We start from the raw sequence: 19,472 nt of genomic DNA, 5'->3' as shown, positions 1-19,472 counted from the left end.
GTAGCAGCAGTGTCATTTTACTGTTGGCTCTTACTTTGACAGCTGCTTCCGAGTGGTCTTGAGGGCTGAGATGGTTCTGTCAGCCATTCCACCATAGCAAAGGGCCAGCTCCTCTATCTGGGTGGTTCCTGGCTTGAACAGGACCCTCATGCCACTGGTCACCTTGGCTATGTCATCTTCTCGCCGGGAGGCCTGCTTGAATGCTGAGAAAAACTCACCCTGAAAAATAACAGAATAGAACCTGTGTCCCACCTTAGTTTGCAAGGAATGCAGATTTTGAGCCTAAAACCCAGGGATATGCAGTGAGGAGAGGTGATAATACCACTGCAAATCAGCAAGGAGCTGGTGGTAGGAATCAAAGATTGACGCATGACTGACAATCACATTCTTGGGAGAAGTTCCAGATCACATTCCCAGGAGCTGGGAAAGGGTCAGGATTTCTCCCTGTTAGTCAGGAAAGCTGAAGGGCAGGGACAAAGGAGAACTGGGTGCTCTCAACCAGACAAACAGCTGGGAGGAGGCAAGGCACTTTCACAAGGTCTCCTCAGAGATGCCTCAGCCCCCTTGTCTCCCCATCCTGGGGCCAGCATCAGAGCCCACCTGGCCTCTCAGGGGCTGAGCTGAAACCTCTGTTGGCCTGACTGCCTCTCAAGCAGATACAACAGGATGCCAAAGGGTGTTTGAAACACACCATCAGCTTGTGGCCTCTGCAGATGCTCTCTCTAACTTGTCTCTCCCACCAGTCTATTGGCTGCAGTTAGAAATCTTCCTGAAAGAAGGAATCGCACTATGAAACAACAGCTGCCTCTGTGATCTGAACATGATTTTCCCCCTGAGTCCAAGCCAGGCTCTGTCCTTGGGGACAGGTGGAGAGCGTGCATGGCTTTCCAGGTAAGAACCATCTGACACACCGCCCTTTCTTTCTGTGTCACGTTCTGCTTGAGGTTTGGACTCACCCTGGCACCACAAATTCTGATTAATATCAAAGGTGGGATGTTTAAGGAAAGGTTAAGTGGAGAAAAAACAATGAGGCCCAATGATGAGGCCCCAAAATGGCCCCAGGGTTTTCTCTGAAGAAGCCATGGAGGCCCCTCCTGATGACAAAGCTGGTCCAGATTCCTGGATGACAAACAAGGCCCTGGGGCCATGAGCCCAGAGTTTGAACTTGGTTCTGGAACAGGTGTTCCAGTTGCTCACTTCCAGGACCATAGGAGGCCACAGTGACATGTCCACTGGGGTGCCGTGAAACGTCGGTGTCAGGTTGTCAACTGTTCCTTCTTGAGAAAGCCTTCCTAATTCTGGGCATAAAATCTTCCTTTATAAAATGATTTTTGTGTTGTTAATGTCCCTGCCTGGCAAAATCAAAACTGGGGAGGGCTGTGCCTGTTTCCTCCTCCTTCCCCCACACAGTGCCTTTAACATTTTTTCAGATCTGTGAAATGCAAAACTCTGGCCACCACTGCTTAAAATGGTCTGTAAGGACAAGCTAGGAAATCGTTAAGAAACCGCCTCTGGGACATCACTGCTCTAATTGAATTAGCATTCTCATTAAACACGCCTTGTACCCGCGCTGAAGCACTGGCTGTGATGAAGCCTTAACAGCCCCCTTTACAGCTGGTTCCCGGCCTCTCACACGTCACCTTTCTAAAGGGCCCATCATGGAATGCGCCTGGAGCTGTGCGATCAAGATCTGCAGGGAGACAGACAAACTCAGCAGGAGAGCCACCACAGGCCCCAAGGAAGAAGAGCGAGTAGCCAGAGGAGCCCAGACCTGCCCAAACAGGCCAGAAAACCCGCTCGGGAGCAGAAATCCGCCCAAGACAACCCAGAGCAAGGTCAGTGACTGAACTCATCGAGCTCAAAGTCAGCACGTGCGGATTTGACTGACAGGCAGTTTCTCCACTCAGCACACAAACCCCACGCTTCACGGTGTGAAACCCAGTCTCCTCTGGCCTGGGGCAGGGATATTTGACAAGCAACGTGCTCGTGGAATTTGTAGTAAAACCAGCTGGTGACCTCCACTGCCTCCCAGACATCTGCCAGGAACCTTACGAATTATTTCTTTACAGTCCTCACAACCACCTGCCCAGTAGGTAACATTGTGCCCATTTTACAGATGAGGAAATCAGGGCTCAGAAGAGTGAAATGATCCACTGAGGATCACACATCGAGCTGTCTGGTTTCATAGTCCACACCCTGTGCACCCCTACCCTGACCCTTCTCACTGTCCAGGGAGACACATGGTTGGTTAAAGGCAAAGTTCAGAGACAAGAACACCAACTTAAAGTTGAGAGCTGCTGAGGGTGGTCCCGAGCAGACTCTGGTCTCCTTGTCTGGAGCCTGGCAGGAGGAGTGACTCGGCACAGCACCTCACCTCCCTGCTGTAGGGGATCTCGATAGCAAGCAGAATCTCCTCCGGACCCAGCAGGGTCTTTCTGTAGCCAGGGAAGAAGGTGTGGTCCATGCGAATGGTTCTCCTGGTGCCTGTACAGAGGCAAGAGGAAGAGGGATCAGTGTGAGAGGGCACAGGACAGCCCGCCAGTGGATTCTCCATCCTGGTCTCTGATGCCCGCAGTCAGAGGGGATGGCTGGCACACTCGGGGCCAAGGTCCTCCAACTGACATCCTTGAGCAATGATGTCTGGCATATGTTTAACAATCAATTCTTTGGGTGAAAAAAGCCCTGATTCTTAGTATTTGCTAATTTCTGTGGTATAAATACTCCCACCATAGTAATTTCCGGCTACAAGAGTGACATCACTATGAAGTTGGAAAGAGGGTAGCAAAGAGTTGACACAGCAGGTCTGCTATCCTCTGAAGGCCTGCTTACCAGGTTGACGTTTGCTGTCCTCCGGGAACTTGGATCTTGTGAGAGTTCCCACCATTGCCCAATAAGAATGACTCACTCGGCCTCTGCTGCTTGTACAAACATGATTGTTTACACTGAACCCCTGCTTTCCTTCTGGGAGTCTGGATTTTTGCTATGTGCCAGGCAGAGCTGTGTGACCAGCTCTCAATAAAGCCCTGGGTACTGGACTCTAACAGGCTTCCCCAGTAGACAGCATCTCACATATGTTGTCACAACTCAGCTTGTTGCTGGGGGAGATAAGTATGTCCTGTCTGACCCCAATGGGAGAAGACTCTGGAAGCTGGTGCCTGATTTCCCCATACCCCCTGCACCTTTTCCCTTTGCTGAGGTTGCTTTGTATCCTTCCCGCCGTAACAAGTTGTAGCCACGAGTACAACTCTCTGCTGAGTCCTTCAGTCCTCCTGGCAAGTCTTCAAACCTGGGGGAGGTTTTGGGGACCCCCCCCCAACAAGGAAAGGGGCACCGAAGCTCGCCATTGCCTTGCATATCCACTCTACAGATACAATAGATGGAAATAACCTCGAGAGCATAGATGTAGCAAAATGAAGTAGAATAATCACAGTATTGTGAGTATTTATTATCTTCATTTTTAAGGTAATTTGTCTTGTTGTAAGTTTATATAATTTAATTTTTAATAATGGCCTCCTTTAACAAACACCCACAGACTCCCAAGAAATCCAGCCATCAGCTGTGGTGAGCTGGTGCATTCTGGCTCCAGCACAACACTGGGTAAGGCATCTGGTGACAGAGCCTGTTGGGAATTCTTAATAAACAATCGCCCAGCTCTCCTGGCCCCCAATCTGAGTCCATCTCCCTTGCAGCCTCCAGGGACCCTCAGGACAGCTGGGTCATTGAACTTAGGGCTCTGTTTCTTCAGAACATGACCTATCTTGAGAGACTTTTCTCCCCCGCGACCCTCTTTCCTGACCTCTGCATGAGGCAGCTCACCTCTAGACACCATGGTCAGCTTGGCCCCGCTGGCCATGAACACAGGGTTGAGGTCGGAGATGGGGCTGGCAGTTATGATGTTCCCTCCAACGGACTAGGACAAGCAGAGAGAGTGTGTGAGAGCCCAGCCAGGAAAGCCTGGCTCACCCAGCTGGCTCCCAAACACAGGGCAGGAGGGTGACACCTATGGAAGGAAAGCCCTGGGGACCTCCAGCCCCTGTAGACACAAAACTGGCACCGTGAGAACTCGGGAATTCAGAACAACGTGCAAAACTCGAGAGCTGAATGCTTGGGCGTGGGTCCCAGCTCTGAAACTCCCCTCTCGGTAAAGCAGGGCAAACTCTTTTAAATTTGTTGGTTTGTTTGTTTGAACTCATTCACCCTTTTTCTGAGAAGGTTGAGGTGTTTTATCGCCGAGGCCATAGAGAGTTAGTAAAATAGAAATAGAAGATAAGGATCAAGGAAAAAGAGGAGGAAGACTTAAGGATGAACAATTTGCTCCAAGTGGACCTGAGCTTCCTGGCAACTTGGCAAAGAACGGAGGAGAATCAGCACAGGGTTCTCGCTATCAGAAAAGAGGAAGAAGACCAGTTGCACAGTGAAAACGAACCCTTCCCGGAAGTGGGTTCCAGCCGAGCTGGGGAGCGCAGGGGAGCTTTCTGAGTCTGTCTCCTCATCTACAGCTGGAAGTGGCAGGTGCTTGGGGAGGGGTGCAGAGAAGGGCAGTAGGCTGTTTTGCTTTATTTGGTTTTTGATTTTAATGTAAAAGATGGTGAAAAATACAACTGAAGGGGTGGCTTTCCTCCCAATGCCATCAACTGTCGTGAGCCTCAACTGGCACCGGGTGTGTGAGCACCATCTGCAGACTGGGAATGTGGGGGTTAGTCTGCAGGCTGATTGTGAACAGTCACCAGGTGGACCCCTCCCTCCTCTCAGGGGGTCCATCTCTGGCTCTCCCCAAACACTGGAAGGAAGTCCCCTTCTGAAGTTTGGCTTCTCCCTAACTCATCTCTCATGCACCTGCCTAGGGCCTCAGCCAAGTGCAAGCAGAGAGGGGCAGGCGGCTTCACGTCTCCAACCTCAGGGGTAAAGACTGAGCCACAGAGCAAGCGTTTCCCAGAGAGGTCGGCAGACCGCTGTCATCAGAAGCACCCGTGGGGCACCATCCTGGCCCCAGAGTCAGAATCTCTGAGAGTGGGGCCTAGGAACCTACAGTTTCAACAAGCACCCTAGGCAGTTCTAAGCATTAAAGTTTGAGGCCCACTGGGTCTGCAGCAGAGGCCAGTCTAGCCCCCGGGACTTGTGAGAAAGGCCGACCCCCTGGGAGTTACGGGCCCCTGAACAGAGACTCACGGCCACAGACTTGACCTGCTTCCCAGCAAACCAGCGCAGCTGCTCCAGGACGCCTCTGAACACCTCTGTTTTGTAGGTAGGAAGCTGGGCAACTGCATCCAGCAGGGTCTTTTCCACACAGCTCAGGGGGCAGGAGGCTCCAAAGGAGATACCTGGGAACACACGCTCAGAATAACAGCGATTCCCTTCGCAGCTCAGAAAACCCTTTCACACACAGCTCCTATCAAGCTTTACAGCAACCTGAGTGAGGCTGAACCAGGTCTCACATCCTTATATCGATAAAAACATTAAGGTCCAGAGAGGTTAATTTGTCCAAGGCCACACAGCTAATAAAAGAGCCAGGACTCAACCCCAGGTCTCTTGATCCTACAACCAGAGTGCTCTTTTCCCTAAAGTAGAGGCTTTCAACTCAGTAAAATCAGATCTCTAAGAGCTAAGTCCCAGCATTTTTAAAAAAAGCACCCAAGATCTGCCCCCACCTACCCTTACCCCCATGAGCAATTGTAACGTGTAGCCAGGTTAGAGAACAACTACCAAAAACCCCACAGCCCTTGCCACTGGCACCCTACCACGGATGCTCAGCAGAGGCAGGCCGTGAAGGGGTGAGCCGCTTCCCCTGCACAGGGCAGCTCCCGGAGCAGCAGGTGGCAGCGAGAGCCAAAGGGGAGGCTTTCTGGGGACCCGCCATCCCCTCCGGGTGAGCGATTCCCAGTGTCCCAGCCCCTCTGTGGGCTCAGACGAACCTCCTTACCTTCCTCTCCGTGCTCCACTGAGTTCAGCTCGGGGATCCAGGCTGGGCACACGATCAGAGGAAACAGCCTGTTCTTAAACTTCATCTCGATGCCTGGAGAGAAATGGAAGCCTGAGGTTGCAGGCCGGTCCTTTATCCCCGGGGCAGCCTGCGGCATTCTTTCCACCGCTGCGTGGGACGACGCCATAGTCACAATGTGACCGGCCTGTGGGCGTCTGGGGATGTGGAGGCCGTGGACGAGATGGGGTAAGCGCGGTTCCACACTGTCAGCCCCGAAGCTGTGTCTTTCCCTCCCTCAAAAAAACTGTCCCAATTCAGATGAGATGAACTTGAATTCACTCCTGTGTGTGTGTGTCTGTGTATCTGTGTGTGTGTGTTGGGTTTGCAGGTGTTTAGTAACAGTAATAGAAAACACCAAGTATTAAAATAGGTCAGGAACCCTTCTAAGTACTTTACACATTTTGACTCATTTAAAGCTCACAGCAGCCCTATGAGACAGTGATTTTCTCTGTTTACAGATGAGGAAACTGAGGCACAGGGAAGTTAAGATTCTTGCCCAAATTACACAGCTAAGAACGGGCACATTGCACTACTGGACCTACTGTTAGAGTGGGGTGTGATAGTAATGGTAACGTGAAAGTCCGACATTCAGACAAGAGGGAAAAGTGAATGAGGGAAAACTTCAAATCTGCCACCCGGTCCCCACGTGCGTCTGGGTTCCTCAAGGTGCACAGCTTTGGGGGACCACATGTCCAGGCCTGGGTTCTGTCCTTTGCGGCCACTGAAGTTAGACAGTTCTATGAACAGACAGACGTGCCTCTGTCCCCCCAGACCACAGCGCCTCCCCCAGCCCCGCCCACAGGGCCATAGGTGGGAAAGGTTAAAAAGAAATGTCTGTGCATCCCCCACCCTCCCATGTGCTGTTGGGAATTCCTGAGGGTTCCAGGAGTCTGGCCAGTTTGAATATCAGCTCCCAGGACATAGAATGCAGATGGAGACAGAAAGTGGCCCATCTGGGTAAGGTTCTCTCTCCGCCCGGCTGCCCCCAACACCCTGCCCTGGCTGTGGGGTTACACTGGTGGGGTGTGTGTACAAGGGAGGAGCGGGTGGAGCAGATGGAGTGAGATTAAGAAATTATTTCTAACTTGAAGTTTATAAAGTTTTTGTGAATTTCTTTCTGTTGGAATCTAAGTGGGTCCAGGACGGGGTGTGACTTATGGCAAGGAACACGTCATGTATCAAAGGACCGCAAAGATTCTTCCAGCCAGTCATTCTCTACCTTCACTCTTGTGACCTCAGGCCATGGCTACTCGGGCCATCATGATCACGTCACCTGAGCCCGTCTCACAGGCCACCCTGCCAACCCATGTGTCACATTGCTGCAGCTGGGGACTCTACCGCACCTGTGCTCACAGGGCAGGGCCAGCTCTGCAGATCCAACAGAGCCCAGGGGCTCCTTCCAGAACCAGAGCCAGGAGTCTCCTACAAGCTGAACTGGCTGCTTAAAAGCATGTCTAGTCCCCCCAAACCAGAGGTCCTTTAAGGCAGACCTCCGCTGTGCCACAATCCTCACCTTGGGTCCTCAATGGGCTTGGGACCCAGCACAGTGGAAACGGGCTCAGCCAGGTCTCAAGTCTCCTGGGCCTGTTCACATATCATGGGCCTCATGTCTCAACAAGACTGGTGGCCACAGTCATAGGCAATACAAACACGGTCACGCTTGGACATCTCCTCTCCTTTGCCTTACCACATCGTCCCCAGGAAAAGTGGGGGGCAAGAGAGTGACCTTTATGGAACCCCTAGTGTCCATCAGGCAGCAGCTTAGACACTTTGCCTCCATTGCTCCCTCCTACCTCTGACTGGGAGACACTCCAGGGAAGGAATTATGTCCAACTGACCTAGGCACCCCAGCCCCTCCCAGAACACCTGGCACACAGCTGGCTCTCTGAAAACATTTATGGAGAACAGTCAGCAAAGATCTCAGTTAATACTCAGAACAACCCTTGAGGAGGTACTGTTACTCCCATATGTGAAATGGGAAAGCGAGGGCAGAGAAGAAGTAAATTTTCTGACTTCACGCGGCCAGCAAGGGGTTAAACCGGGCTGTGTGACTCCAAAGCTAGGGGTCTTCATAGGAATTCAAGTGTCCATGTTCCTCGGTGGGTCCCCAGGCCCTCAGGCGGTCCTCAGAGCCGGCCCTGAGCCCTTACCAATCTCCGTGTTCCCCACCACCAGCTTGGCCTCGGGATGCTGTGCTTTGAGGTCCAGCAGCTCCTTCAGGGTTGAGGCCTGGATCCAGGTCACACGCTCCCCTTCAAAACGCAGCTGCTTCTGAGGAGCGTCTTTCAGTCTCTGCAAGACGTAGTTTTCTTACCCCACTGTCTCCTCCTTCCCACTGCCATTCCCCTGATAAATTGCCTTAAGTCCACAGTGGGGTCAACTGTTTTCCCACTTGTTTAATACTGAATTCAGAATGAAAACACATGTCAGGGCAGAAGTGAGGGGAACTACTACATGTTGAGGCAGGAACTGCATTGCGGCTCTCACATACATTCTCTCTCTTGGTCTTTAGGAGACCCTGGTGAAGGAGGCATTGTCAGCCCCATCTTCTACAGGTGAAGGCACCTGAGGATCAAGGTTATGGGACCTGTGGAAGGTCACCCGCCACAAGGTGACTTGAACTGTCCTGACCAAAAGCCCAGGTTCCTTGCCCTGCCCCCACTGTCCCCAGGGGGTACAGTGGACAAGGTATAGGAGGGGATAGAGGTCGTGAAGAAAGGGATGTCAGAAGTGAAGGCAATGGGGGGCTGGTTCTAGTGTATGTGGGGTGACACAGGACTGGCAGAGAAAACCCCAAATCACATTTTATTTTTTTCAGTTTTCACAACCTGGAGAAAGATATTCCAGCTGCCTGCTGCAAAGCCCTTCTCTCTGGCCCACTGAACTCATAAGGCAGTTTCATGTGCTCAATACCCCCTGAGAAATCTGCATTTGTGAAACTCGATTCTTCCTTCACCATGAACGTTGAGGTGAAGGGGCAGAATCATCAAGGTGAGAAAGTGGGTGTGTGAGGCATCCTTAAGACAGAGCTGCAAGCCATGGATTGTGTCTTTGGATACAGCATTCTTTTTCAATTTGTTCATTTTTTAAATAGATGGACTGCTTACAGAGAGCAGAGTGGGTTGTTTGGGGGCTTATACATTAGATTTACCCAGGAAGTTAGCAGATACTTCTGGAGCATCTGTTCCTGTACATGATGTGGCAGAGAGATTGACTCCTTTTTCTCGAGTGACACGTGGGAGAAGGAGAGAAGTGTGGGTCCCGGGGGAGTGTGTGGCAGAGAGACTTGACCTCTGGGTGTCAGAGCAAGGAAGGAAAAGCAGGCTGAAACCTAAAGGACAAGGAGGACACAGAGATCCCAGGAGTCTGAAATAAAATGGGTCATGGCACAGAGACTTGTTTGGGCCTCTCCCTGAGGCATCACCTACCAGCAACTCTGGGGGGAAGATGGGCTCCTGGGTGGGATCCAGGGGCATGAACTCCTCTGGGTTGAATAAAGATGGCGAGAGGGTGACCTGCTGGAAAAGGGAACAGATGGGTGGTAGAGTATCCCCTCCTTTAAGGTGCCCTATAGGACCAGCCCAGCCCTTTGTCCAACAGAGCTCGTTTGCAGCCTTCAGCAGGCTGGCAGAGGGGCAGGCAGCTCCTGGAAGGCAGGAACAAGGAAGTCTTGTGAAAGGACCCAGGGCTAAACATGCACATTCACTGCCCTCATAGTCTGGGCATAGCCATTTCCTCTTCCAGCCACCACCGCCAAGAGTGTGGAGAGAGCCCACGGGCTCCTTTGATCTGAGATTTGCCCCTAGGCTTCCAGGGAGAGAAGGACCCACTTACCATCTGATCTTTCTTCTGGTTCATGCAGCAGTTTGGGTTGTCCCCCTTTCCTCCACAGCATCCACCATCCTAGAAAGATGACAACCACTCACACAAAAATATTTCCAAAGAGTTTTCACAGGAGTTAAAGAACCTAGATTGTTAATCTCCAATGAAATCTAGCTCTGATACCTATTCCAGAATCAACAGGAATAGCAGATACCCCAACTTCATCCCGCTTGCCTCTGCTTTAACTACTTTCTGTTGCTTGGTTAATGTAGACTAAATAACTTATGAATAAGCAAATAGAATCTCTCCTGGAAGCAGCAGTGAAATTTAATTTTAAGGAAATTTCTCCGTAAAAGCTGGGTCCTACTTTATCAAAACATGTCTTTGCACCCAGTTTCTCTCTTCAGTGCTGCTTCCTTAGGAAGCCTCTAGGAGAGAAATTCCCAGTGGTTTCCTCAGCACTCCAGAGCTCTACTTCTAGATCAGACAAGTTCTATGAGGCTTGGGTGTATGCCTCTCAGGCTGGGGTCTTTGTGGGCATCCCACCAAGGATGTCCGAGACTGGTGCTGGTCCAGAGAGGTGCCCAGCCAGTGTGCCTGATGTCTCACCACTACTTAATAGGCACTTCTTGCCAGAAAGCTGAACAGTCTTCATTCGTCACTGTGGGCCTGTTCTGGAGGAAGTGTACAGATCTGATGACCCTTCACCTGTGGGGAAAGGACGTGCTCAGGACCTCTTTGGGCACATATGGCAGCACACAGTGTAGAGTCCAGATTGCTGCCTCCCGGAACTGAGGTATTGAGGGTGGGGAAGGGGTGTGTTCATCTGACTGATTTGCTCCAAGAAGGCAGGAGTCTCAGCTCAATGCCTCAGGAGACACTCCAGAATCTTGGAGCTGTGCTGAGAGGCAAAAGTAGGAAAGAGTCCCAGGCACAGCCCCGGGCACATTTCCAGGAGAGCCAATTCCTGGAATTGGGGGCTGAGGCAGCCCTTCTGACATGAATACAGGAAACACCATTCCATGCTAGATTTCCTGAAGGATGAGGCACAACCAATTAGCGTTTCCAAGAAAGCTGCCAGAGAGCCATGGAAGCCAAAGGCTTGGCCTTTGACAACCTAAAAGCACCGTCAGACTTGGCATCGGGAGATAAACCCTCCCTTGCCTCGACCCCCTGCACACATTGCCCTGTGTGTAGACCCCCCCTGCATTCACGGCTTTGACAGTGGATCTCAGAGCTGCTCTATTCTAGAATTTCCACCACCACCTTGCTCTTCTCCTCCAAATTTAGACAAAAAGTAATATAGAAAGAGGGGTTGCTATAGTGCTTCTTCTCATCTTTCTTCTTGCAGTAGGAGGGTTTCAGGGCCCCTAAGTGAAGTGAGGGGAGCCTGCACACAGGAAGGCGTCAGCCTCACTCACCCAGTCCTTGTGGGGAAGAATGTATTTCACAGAAGTACATTTGCCAGATAATTAAAATGCCAGCATATTCTTACTTAGATTTCTTTCTTCATAATTCATTGATGAGTTCAGGACATAAATTATTGTGATTTACAATAATTGGTCACTGCCCTCAAGGTCTACTGAGGCTGAATAAGGCTGTTTTGTTTCCCCAGAGAGATTTCCACTTTTCTCAAAGACTGCTGAGTTTGTGCTTATTTTTGTGGTTCCTCCCTTTCCTTCCTTGCTGCTAGATGGACATTGTCATTTCTTGCTGGGAATAGTGTGCCTTGCTCTAGCAGAACTTCCTCACCCTTTTCTAGAGTGTACAATGACCATGAAAACTGGAGCACCAAGTTAGTTAGAACTGTGTGTAGAATATGAGTTAAAAGACTCTGGATAAAGGCCTTGGGGGCCTCCAGTGAACAACGAGCACAAGCTTCTGAGCACACTCTGCATGCTGGTCAGTCTGGCTGCTCAGAGCCCTCAGCTCTGCTCTGCTCTGCTCTGCCAGCTGGATTGGGGGGCTGCTCCTTACAGTGGAATCAGGAACCATCTCAACAACGATAAAACTCCAACCCTGGGAAGGAGCAGAGTTGTCAGCTACTCTCAAAAGCCCTTCTCTTTAGAGAAACTAGGAGGGCTGGTTAGACTGTAGCTCTTTGAGAAGCCTCCTAGGAAATAAACACACGGGCAAGATGAACAATCCCTGGTTCTCAGGGAAGCCTGAGAAATTTATGAAGATCCAATATTGAATAATGAAGGAAATGCATCTTCATCCTAATTTATAGTTGCCATTTATTGAACACTTAAGATGTGCCAGGCATTGTTCTAAGAGCTTTACAGGCATACGTTCCACAGACACTATAAGGAGGTATTATTATAATCCCCATTTTAGAAACAGGGAAATTTGCTCAAAGTCATGCATCAATAAAGTGATGGAATGGGATTTTAACCCAGGTCTGCAGAGTCCGTATCTGAGCTTTCAATCATTTTCATTTAAATTCACGTCTCCTGGTTCCTCATCATTAACAGCACTCCGCAGGGTGTGGTGTTTTCCATCCTCACAGGCTTGTCTCCGTCTCCACCCCTTTGTAGCTCTTTGGATGAAACACTCCTTTTTGTAAGGTGCCAACCCTAAAGGTCAGTGAAAAGCATGGGAGTCTGTGACTCACCCCTCAACTCTGAATCAAATTGAGAGACGACTGTTTGATTGGAGTGAGGATCAACTTGTCCTAGTTGGGGAATCAGGGGAAATCTGGGGAGATTAAGCCAAGAAAGGAGAGGCCAGCCCTCTGTCCCTGTTGCCAGGTGGCAGGTGTGTGTCTGTGTCTATAATCTCATGTTCACCCACCCCAGCTGTGGTTTCTCACTCAGAGTTACATGATCACTACAGGAGGTCACGAACTGTCTGGAGACCTCATTAGCAGCATCATAAGCTCGGCAGACTGCCAACTGCAGAAAGCAGCTGAGGAGGAAAGGAGGAGGGGTGCGGGTCCTGACTCAGGCTGCATTGTTATTAAATGCCATATTCAGCACCTCTGCCACGGGCTGAGTGTGCCAGTCTCCAAGGGAAGCTGCCGAGCCCAAATGCCCTGGAGGAATTCAGCTCTTGGGCAGCATGCCTCTTCCAGGAACCAGCTCTCTAGACCTACCCAGAAAGAGAAGTCCCCCTGCTGTTGATTACAACCCCTCCCTGAATAAGTATGGCAGAGCCCACTGTCCATGCCAGGTGTCTGCTACCAGAGGGCCAGCCACTGGCCATCTTATCTTTCTTCTCTGTAATCTAGAGGCCCTTGCCATCCCTCCAACTGTGATCCCTGAGTGTCTGCCCTTTGGGAGCAGGGCCACACTGTGCTGGGGCCCAGACTTACCCTGGCGAAGGTCCGGAAGCCCTGGAGGATGGGTCTGTAGCCTGTGCAGCGGCACAAGTTCCCTGTGGTACAAAGAAAATGCTGCAGTGTCAGCACAGGCCCCAGGGCAGGTGAGGGGTTTGTGGCTATGCTCCCGGGTGTTAGATGCTCTCTTTGCACATTCTGTTTCCTCTGCCTGTAACCCTCCTCTTCCTCCTTGTATTCCTGACTTCAAAACATCTAACATGTCTTCCAGGAAGCCTTCCTAGAATGTCCAGGTTGAATCAGGTGTCCCTCCTACATGCTCCCATGGTGACCACTCATAGCTTTATCAGGGAGCTTATCAAACTACATCATCTTCCTCCTCAGCATGTGAATTCCTTGAGAATAGGGACTGTGCCTTTCATCCCTGTGTCCCTTGTACCCGGTATGGTGCCTGACATATGATAGGACTCAATATGATGGATTGAATAAGTGATGGATTGAATGATGAATGGAGGAGCATCCTTCTCTACTCAATTCCGAGGAACAGACACCTGGTCCAGACTCCTGGGCCCATTCACAGAAGGAAAACTGGGAAGCCAGTCTCTGCCCAAGGCTCAGAATCACGGCCACCTTCCTCACATGTGGCCTGTGTCCTACAAGGTCCCGTTGCAGTGAAAGCTGAGAGGGAAGGAAGCCATGTCACTAGCTTCTGTGGAGTTCTCCAAACGATCTCCTCTCATGCCAGCCACCCACTGCCACCCGGTCCCAGTGCAGGGGAGGGCAAGAAGACACCTCAGGAAGACAAACACTAAAGCAGGAGACTCCAGGAGGTCTCCAAACCACACAGTGTTCTAAGAGAGGGCCAACCTTCCGGTAGATGTTAGCCGCCATGTCAGGGTGGCCTGAGCCTTTCCTACAAAGGTCAGCACCTTGAACTCCTAGCCCACTCCTGGCTTCCACTCTGGCCCGGCTCAACCTCTGCAGAGCCCCCTTTGCCATCCCACCTCCCTGGTTGTGCTTCAAGGCTGGTACCTTGGAAGGCATCCTCGATCTCCTCCACGGTGGGCTCGGGCTGGTTCCGGAGCAGCGTGTACATGCTCATGACGATGCCGGGGGTGCAGAACCCACACTGGGACCCGTGGCTTTTAGCAATTCTCTCCTAAAAGGGGCAGAAGATGTAGACACTTGCATTGGCAAAACCCCTCCCAGGCTCCCTACACGACTGAACTGAAGTCAGCCCATGTTGACAGACAATATGCAGTAGCAGTCACTTCACAAAGTCAAATCCTGGCACCACCCCTCACCAACTGTGACCTTGGCCAGGTTACCAAGCCTCTCTGAGCCATAGGTTCCTCATCTGTATGGTAAGGAACATCCTACTATTTACCTCTAGAGCCGTGGTGAGGATTCAATGAGCTAATTCACATGAAACTCCTAACGTTATACCTGGCATACAGTAGGTTGTCAACCAATGTCAGTTATTAGTAGGAAAGCCCCTTCAAGGAATAGGAATCATGAGAGCCAGAAGGAGCTTCTCAGCCTTCCTTGAGCTGAGGAGGAAGAAAGCCGAGAGATTTGTCCAAGTGGAAGACCTATGTCCTGTTCTCGTAACTATGCTATCCCACAATCCAACCCAACCAGCGTTTATTAACAACCAACTGAATACATTTCATTCCAAACAGAATACCGTTGTATTATTAAGTGAAGGAAATCTTGACTTCCACTAGGGACAAAAGAATTGGGAAACATGTCACGTAGAATTTGCTATATGTGTTGACTGTCACAGAATTTTCATTCAAATCTGCAAGACTTTCATTACAAGGAGATTCCTCACATTCATATTTTTTCTCTCTCTAGGGAGTCTCTCTTGGTACTTATGTAAGCAAAATTGCTAGACAATTGTATCTCCAGTGCCTAGCGTATGTAGTCAGTCATTTCATAAATATTTACTGAGATCTTGTTATTTGCCAGGCATGGCAAAGGCCCTGGGCACAGACTAGTGAAGAGAGATGAGGTCCCTGGTTTCATGAAGCTCATGTCCTAGTAGGGGAGATAGTGACAAAAACAAACAAGAAAACACCAGGTGGAGGTCAGTGCTATGTAGAGCATTAGTACTGGACAACATGAGCCGGAGTGACGAGTGGCTGCTCTCAGTGGCCACAAATGGCCACTCTGAAAAGGTGACCTTTAGGTTAAATTTAATAACTTGATTAGGATCAGGGAAGAGTGTATTCCAGGCAGAAGGAACAGCAAAGGCAAATGCTCTGAGTACAGCAAGTACACAAGCCTGGTGCAGGAGCTGCTGAAAGGTCAGTGTGGGTGGAACCCACTGGGACAAGAGAAGTCAGCTAGGGGATTAGGCGGCAGCCAGATCATGTGGCTCTTCATAAGCCAGGGGAGGGATCCTGATTTTTATTCTGAGTGTGATGGGAAGCCACTAGGGGAGTTTCAGCAGGACATGATATGATCTAATTTATGATTTTAAAGAATTGCTCTAGCTGTTGGGTGGGACTAGGATTGTAGGGGCAAGAGTAGAAACAGGAGACCAGGACACTATTGTGGTCCAGGCAGGAGGTGTGGTGGCCCCGACCAAGCAGCAATAGAAGAAATGGAGAGAAAAGGAAGGTTTCATTGCAGGGTTTGGAGGTACAGAAGACACTAGTGGATGGGTTGGGTGTGGTGTATGAAGGAAAGAATCATAAGTGACTCCTAGATTCTTGTCTTGAGCCATTGGGTGGATGCTTTTGCCATTGACTCAGATGGAGGAAGACTGGGGAAGAAAGAAGTTAGTGGAAAAAGAGGGTTTTGTTAAGTTTAAGATTAGACATCCATATAGTGAGGTCAAGTAAGCAGTTGGAAATAATGAATCTAACCTCTGAGGAGAGGTCAAAGCTGAAGATATAAATGTGAGTGCCGTTCTCAAGTAGATGATACTAAACTCACCTAGGAGGAGTGTGAAGATGGAGAAGGGCAGGGGCCCAGGCCAGAGGGTGCTGCAGCAATTAGGGGCTGAGTAGAGGAGGAGCCAGCACATGCTGTGAACACAGAGACAGGAGGAAAATGAGGAAAGCGTAGTGTCATAGATACCAAGAGAAAAAAATAAATGGACAAGGAGAAGTAGAATCTGACTCTATAGTTTATTTGCAGCCAAAGTAAGTGCATCAGGAATAAGGATCTGTACCATTGGAAAGGGAGGCTTTTAGCCTGATAATATGGATATGATCCCAGTGGTTAAACTGTTCATTCTTTCTTTCATCTATTTGCCTCAATGAAAATTACAAGCCCTAATTCACCTTCTCATATCTCTTGCAGGTTGGGCAAATTTGGTAATTTCCCCTTTTCCTGACTAAGATATGAAGCCCTAGAGATGAAGTAATACCACCCTCACCCTGCGCTGACCTCCCACGAATGATCTAAGATGCTCCTCCCGAGGATGATGATCACCTTGTTCAACTGAAGGCCCTGGTTCATAGATTCACATAAGGTGCCCAAGGAAGGTGTGATCTGAACATCACGTCTCCTCAAATGGTCTGGGGAGGATTAAGACTTGAGCTAGCCTTGGCACCTTCTGTGACTGTAATCTCCCAAAGACCCCCTGCCTCAGTTTCCCCAGCACTGGGAACAATGGCCTTTCCTTCCCATAGTTCTCTGTTCCCACTGTGCTCTATTCCACTTTGCCTAAGGGCATCCTGATTCTCTCCACAAAACCTCCCAGATTACTGCCCCCTCTTCCCAGAAGCATCTCTAATTTCACTCCATTCCCAGGTGGCCTGGGAGAACGCCTTGGTCAGACACTCATATGTCTCAATTCTCTTCTTCAGGCCTTGTTGGCCTCCATTTTAGTGAGCATGGAGACCTAGATGTCCACATTTGTATTATCTATGGGTGGGAGGCAAAAGGTGCGATGGAATTTCCAATCGAGGGAGCAGGGAGTGGGTGTGCTTTTTATCAAGGGGCACAAAGGATCTGGAATCTTGAATCTAGGAAGGCTGAGGGGTTCCTAAACACACTAGGGTCAAGGTGAGGAAGTTCCCCTGCCTCTTCTCCCTCCAGTTCTGGCACAGCTGGACTGCCCTGGCCACCAAATCCAGCTGACATCTTGGTTCTCTCAGGGCTATGCTATGTTACATCCACTCTCACCACAGGAGGGAGCTTCAGCCCTGGGCACCTCCTCTTTCTGCCTCACAGCCCCCTGGGGAGATGGGGAGGGGCCAGCCATGATGCCTCCTCTGCTCAGGCAGTGACGCTCAGCCCGACAACACAAAGCAAATCTGCAGCCTTGGCATGAGCCTCCTCTCCGCTGGTTACCTGCACAGGATGCAGCCTTGTCTTGGTGCTTCCTATTCCTTCCACAGTCGTCACAGCAACATGGTGCAAGGAACAGATGGGAGCCAGGCAGGCATTGGCAGAAAAGTGGCTGGAACCTCAGATTAAGGTCAATCCATTGTCCACTCAGGTCATCAGAGTGAACCTGCGGGCAGGGCCTGGGAGACTTAGTGATGCTTCGTGTCATTTCTCTTCGTTCAACATTATGTTCTTGTCTCTTGTCTAGGTGTCCTCACCTCTCCACCCAAGACTCTGGGCTAGGGACAAAGGAAGCTCTCCCCCAGATGAGGCCCACTCCCCTCCAGAGTCCTGTGGGGTCAGGCATCCATGCACCCTAGGCCTCTGAGCAGGAGCAAGGAGCTAGGGTACTTTCAGCCACATCTTACTCAGCCTGACCCTGGAGGCTGAGTCAAGAGGAAGTTTCTGGTAGGTTCCAGGTCCAATACATGCTCCACTCTCTGCAGGGCCCTTCCTTAGCCTCTTCAATTTCAGAACTTCCAGTCACTTTTGCTTCTCTGCTTTCACCCACCTCTATTTCTCCAGTTCCTCCCTGGGGAGAAGGGAGGGAAAATCCCCAGGGAGCATGAGACACAAACTGCTTAGAGAGAGCTAGCTTGCCTCCATTCCTTTATCCATCACTCATTCACATATACAGTCAACATCAGGTCTTGATTACCAACCATATGCCAGGTACCCTGTTAAGGGCTGAGGGTGAATAAGATGAAATCTCTGTCTTTAATAGCTTGCAATCAACCCAGGAAAATAGAAGCCAGGGTGAAAATGCAAGTTAAATATCTTGTGGAAAGCACATCAGGAGGGCTGTGCACAGGGCACTCTATGGGACTAGCACAGACAAAGGGCACCTAACCCATCTTGGGAGATCAAGGAAGACTTCCTGGAGGAGGTGATATTTCGCCCAGCCCTAAAGAGCTAGTAAGAGTTAACCAAGTAGACAAGTCCTAGAAGAAAGGACATTCAAGACTTGGGAAACAGCTTATACCAAGATCAAGAAATGAGTGAGCATGGAGCATTAGTAGTTCACAATTGTCTCTGTGTGACTGGAGTGCTGAGCTCATGACGAGAAAGCAAACTGGAGAGGAAAGGTGGGAAATGTTGGGAAGGCCTTCCTGTGATAAGCAAAGAGATTAGACTTTATCCTGGGGGCAATGGACCCCTATTGAAGGATTTCATGGAATGTGAAATAAGTCTGGAGTTTAGAAAGTTCACATGGGCACGTACGTACACGCACACACTCACTCACAAGCTGACCCCTACATCACAGTCCTCACATGGGCAACCAGCCAGCAGGCAAAGGATACACGATCTTGTTCTGGAGACGATCATACTTGGAAAACATCACAGTGCAAGCCCCGCAGCCCCCTTCGCCACAGCCCAGCTTGGTCCCGCTCAGCCCCACTGGGTGTTCATGGGTTAAGGAAGGTGAACTCAGAGAAGAGAGTTTTTGCTGGGCTGCTGGGAAGTTCCTGGGCAGAGCTGCCAGTGTAGAGCCGTCCACTGCCACACACAACCTCAGGGCCCTCACCCCAGGGAGGCAGCACACCCGTACAGCCTCCTCATTCAGACAGGCTGCGCTGCACCCCTGGAAGGCAGGGAATGGGGCCATCTCCACTGTTCAGAAGGGGAAAGTCATCAGGGTCCTATAGACAGCAGCCAAGTATCCTCCCCTGGGAATTCAGTTCTAGGACTTGAACTTGACTACTTGACTAGGACTTGAGACCTGAAGACTTTTCTTGGTGTCTTTTCAGGGTCTTCTCGCAGTGGTCTTCTAGGCCCCCAACACCGTGGTCTCATCAGACTGGTAAATCAGGCACCTCAAACACTGAGCATGTGGGGCAGCCCTCATGTCACCCGACCTGGGTGTGCAATGAAGCCACTCGGGCCACACTGAGACATCAATCTGTCCTGGGATTTGCTGGGTCCTGCATTTTCACCCTACACTTTTTGGGCTGATAAAACCCAGGAACCAAAATTAGGGTTGAACAGGGAGCTTTTGAAAATCCAGCCCGTAGGATATGTGAACGGAAATTGAAATGAAGATATTTTTGA

At 50.3% G+C, this 19,472-nt stretch overlaps 1 protein-coding gene across 18 annotated transcripts in view; it reads right to left on the bottom strand.

Moving 5' to 3' along the window:
* The window catches only part of XDH (xanthine dehydrogenase), a 58,903-nt gene that overhangs the window by 31,075 nt on the left and 8,356 nt on the right, over positions 1-19,472 (bottom strand). For 4 of the 18 annotated variants that reach the window (XR_011426509.1, XR_011426510.1, XM_070236532.1 and 1 more), the window contains exons 3-14: positions 18,725-18,821; positions 17,388-17,496; positions 14,112-14,238; positions 13,116-13,177; positions 9,815-9,883; positions 9,409-9,498; positions 8,131-8,272; positions 5,921-6,013; positions 5,170-5,321; positions 3,817-3,910; positions 2,375-2,484; positions 35-219 (exon numbers count right to left, since the gene is read on the bottom strand). Coding sequence is in view for 15 of the 18 variants with exons in the window: in XM_070236532.1 (XP_070092633.1) it covers positions 35-219; positions 2,375-2,484; positions 3,817-3,910; positions 5,170-5,321; positions 5,921-6,013; positions 8,131-8,272; positions 9,409-9,498; positions 9,815-9,883; positions 13,116-13,177; positions 14,112-14,238; positions 17,388-17,496; positions 18,725-18,821 (1,330 nt within the window). In the remaining 3 variants the exon portion in view is untranslated. Of the gene's footprint in view, positions 1-34; positions 220-2,374; positions 2,485-3,816; positions 3,911-5,169; positions 5,322-5,920; positions 6,014-8,130; positions 8,273-9,408; positions 9,499-9,814; positions 9,884-13,115; positions 13,178-14,111; positions 14,239-16,022; positions 16,115-17,387; positions 17,497-18,724; positions 18,822-19,472 lie in introns of all 18 variants that reach the window. The other 14 variants (XR_011426511.1, XM_070236534.1, XM_070236535.1 and 11 more) reach the window with 7 other exon arrangements.

This window comes from Equus caballus, chromosome 15 (genome assembly GCF_041296265.1).
Source record: "Equus caballus isolate H_3958 breed thoroughbred chromosome 15, TB-T2T, whole genome shotgun sequence".
Classification (NCBI taxonomy): domain Eukaryota; kingdom Metazoa; phylum Chordata; class Mammalia; order Perissodactyla; family Equidae; genus Equus; species Equus caballus.
This window is presented reverse-complemented; position numbering and strand designations above follow the sequence as displayed.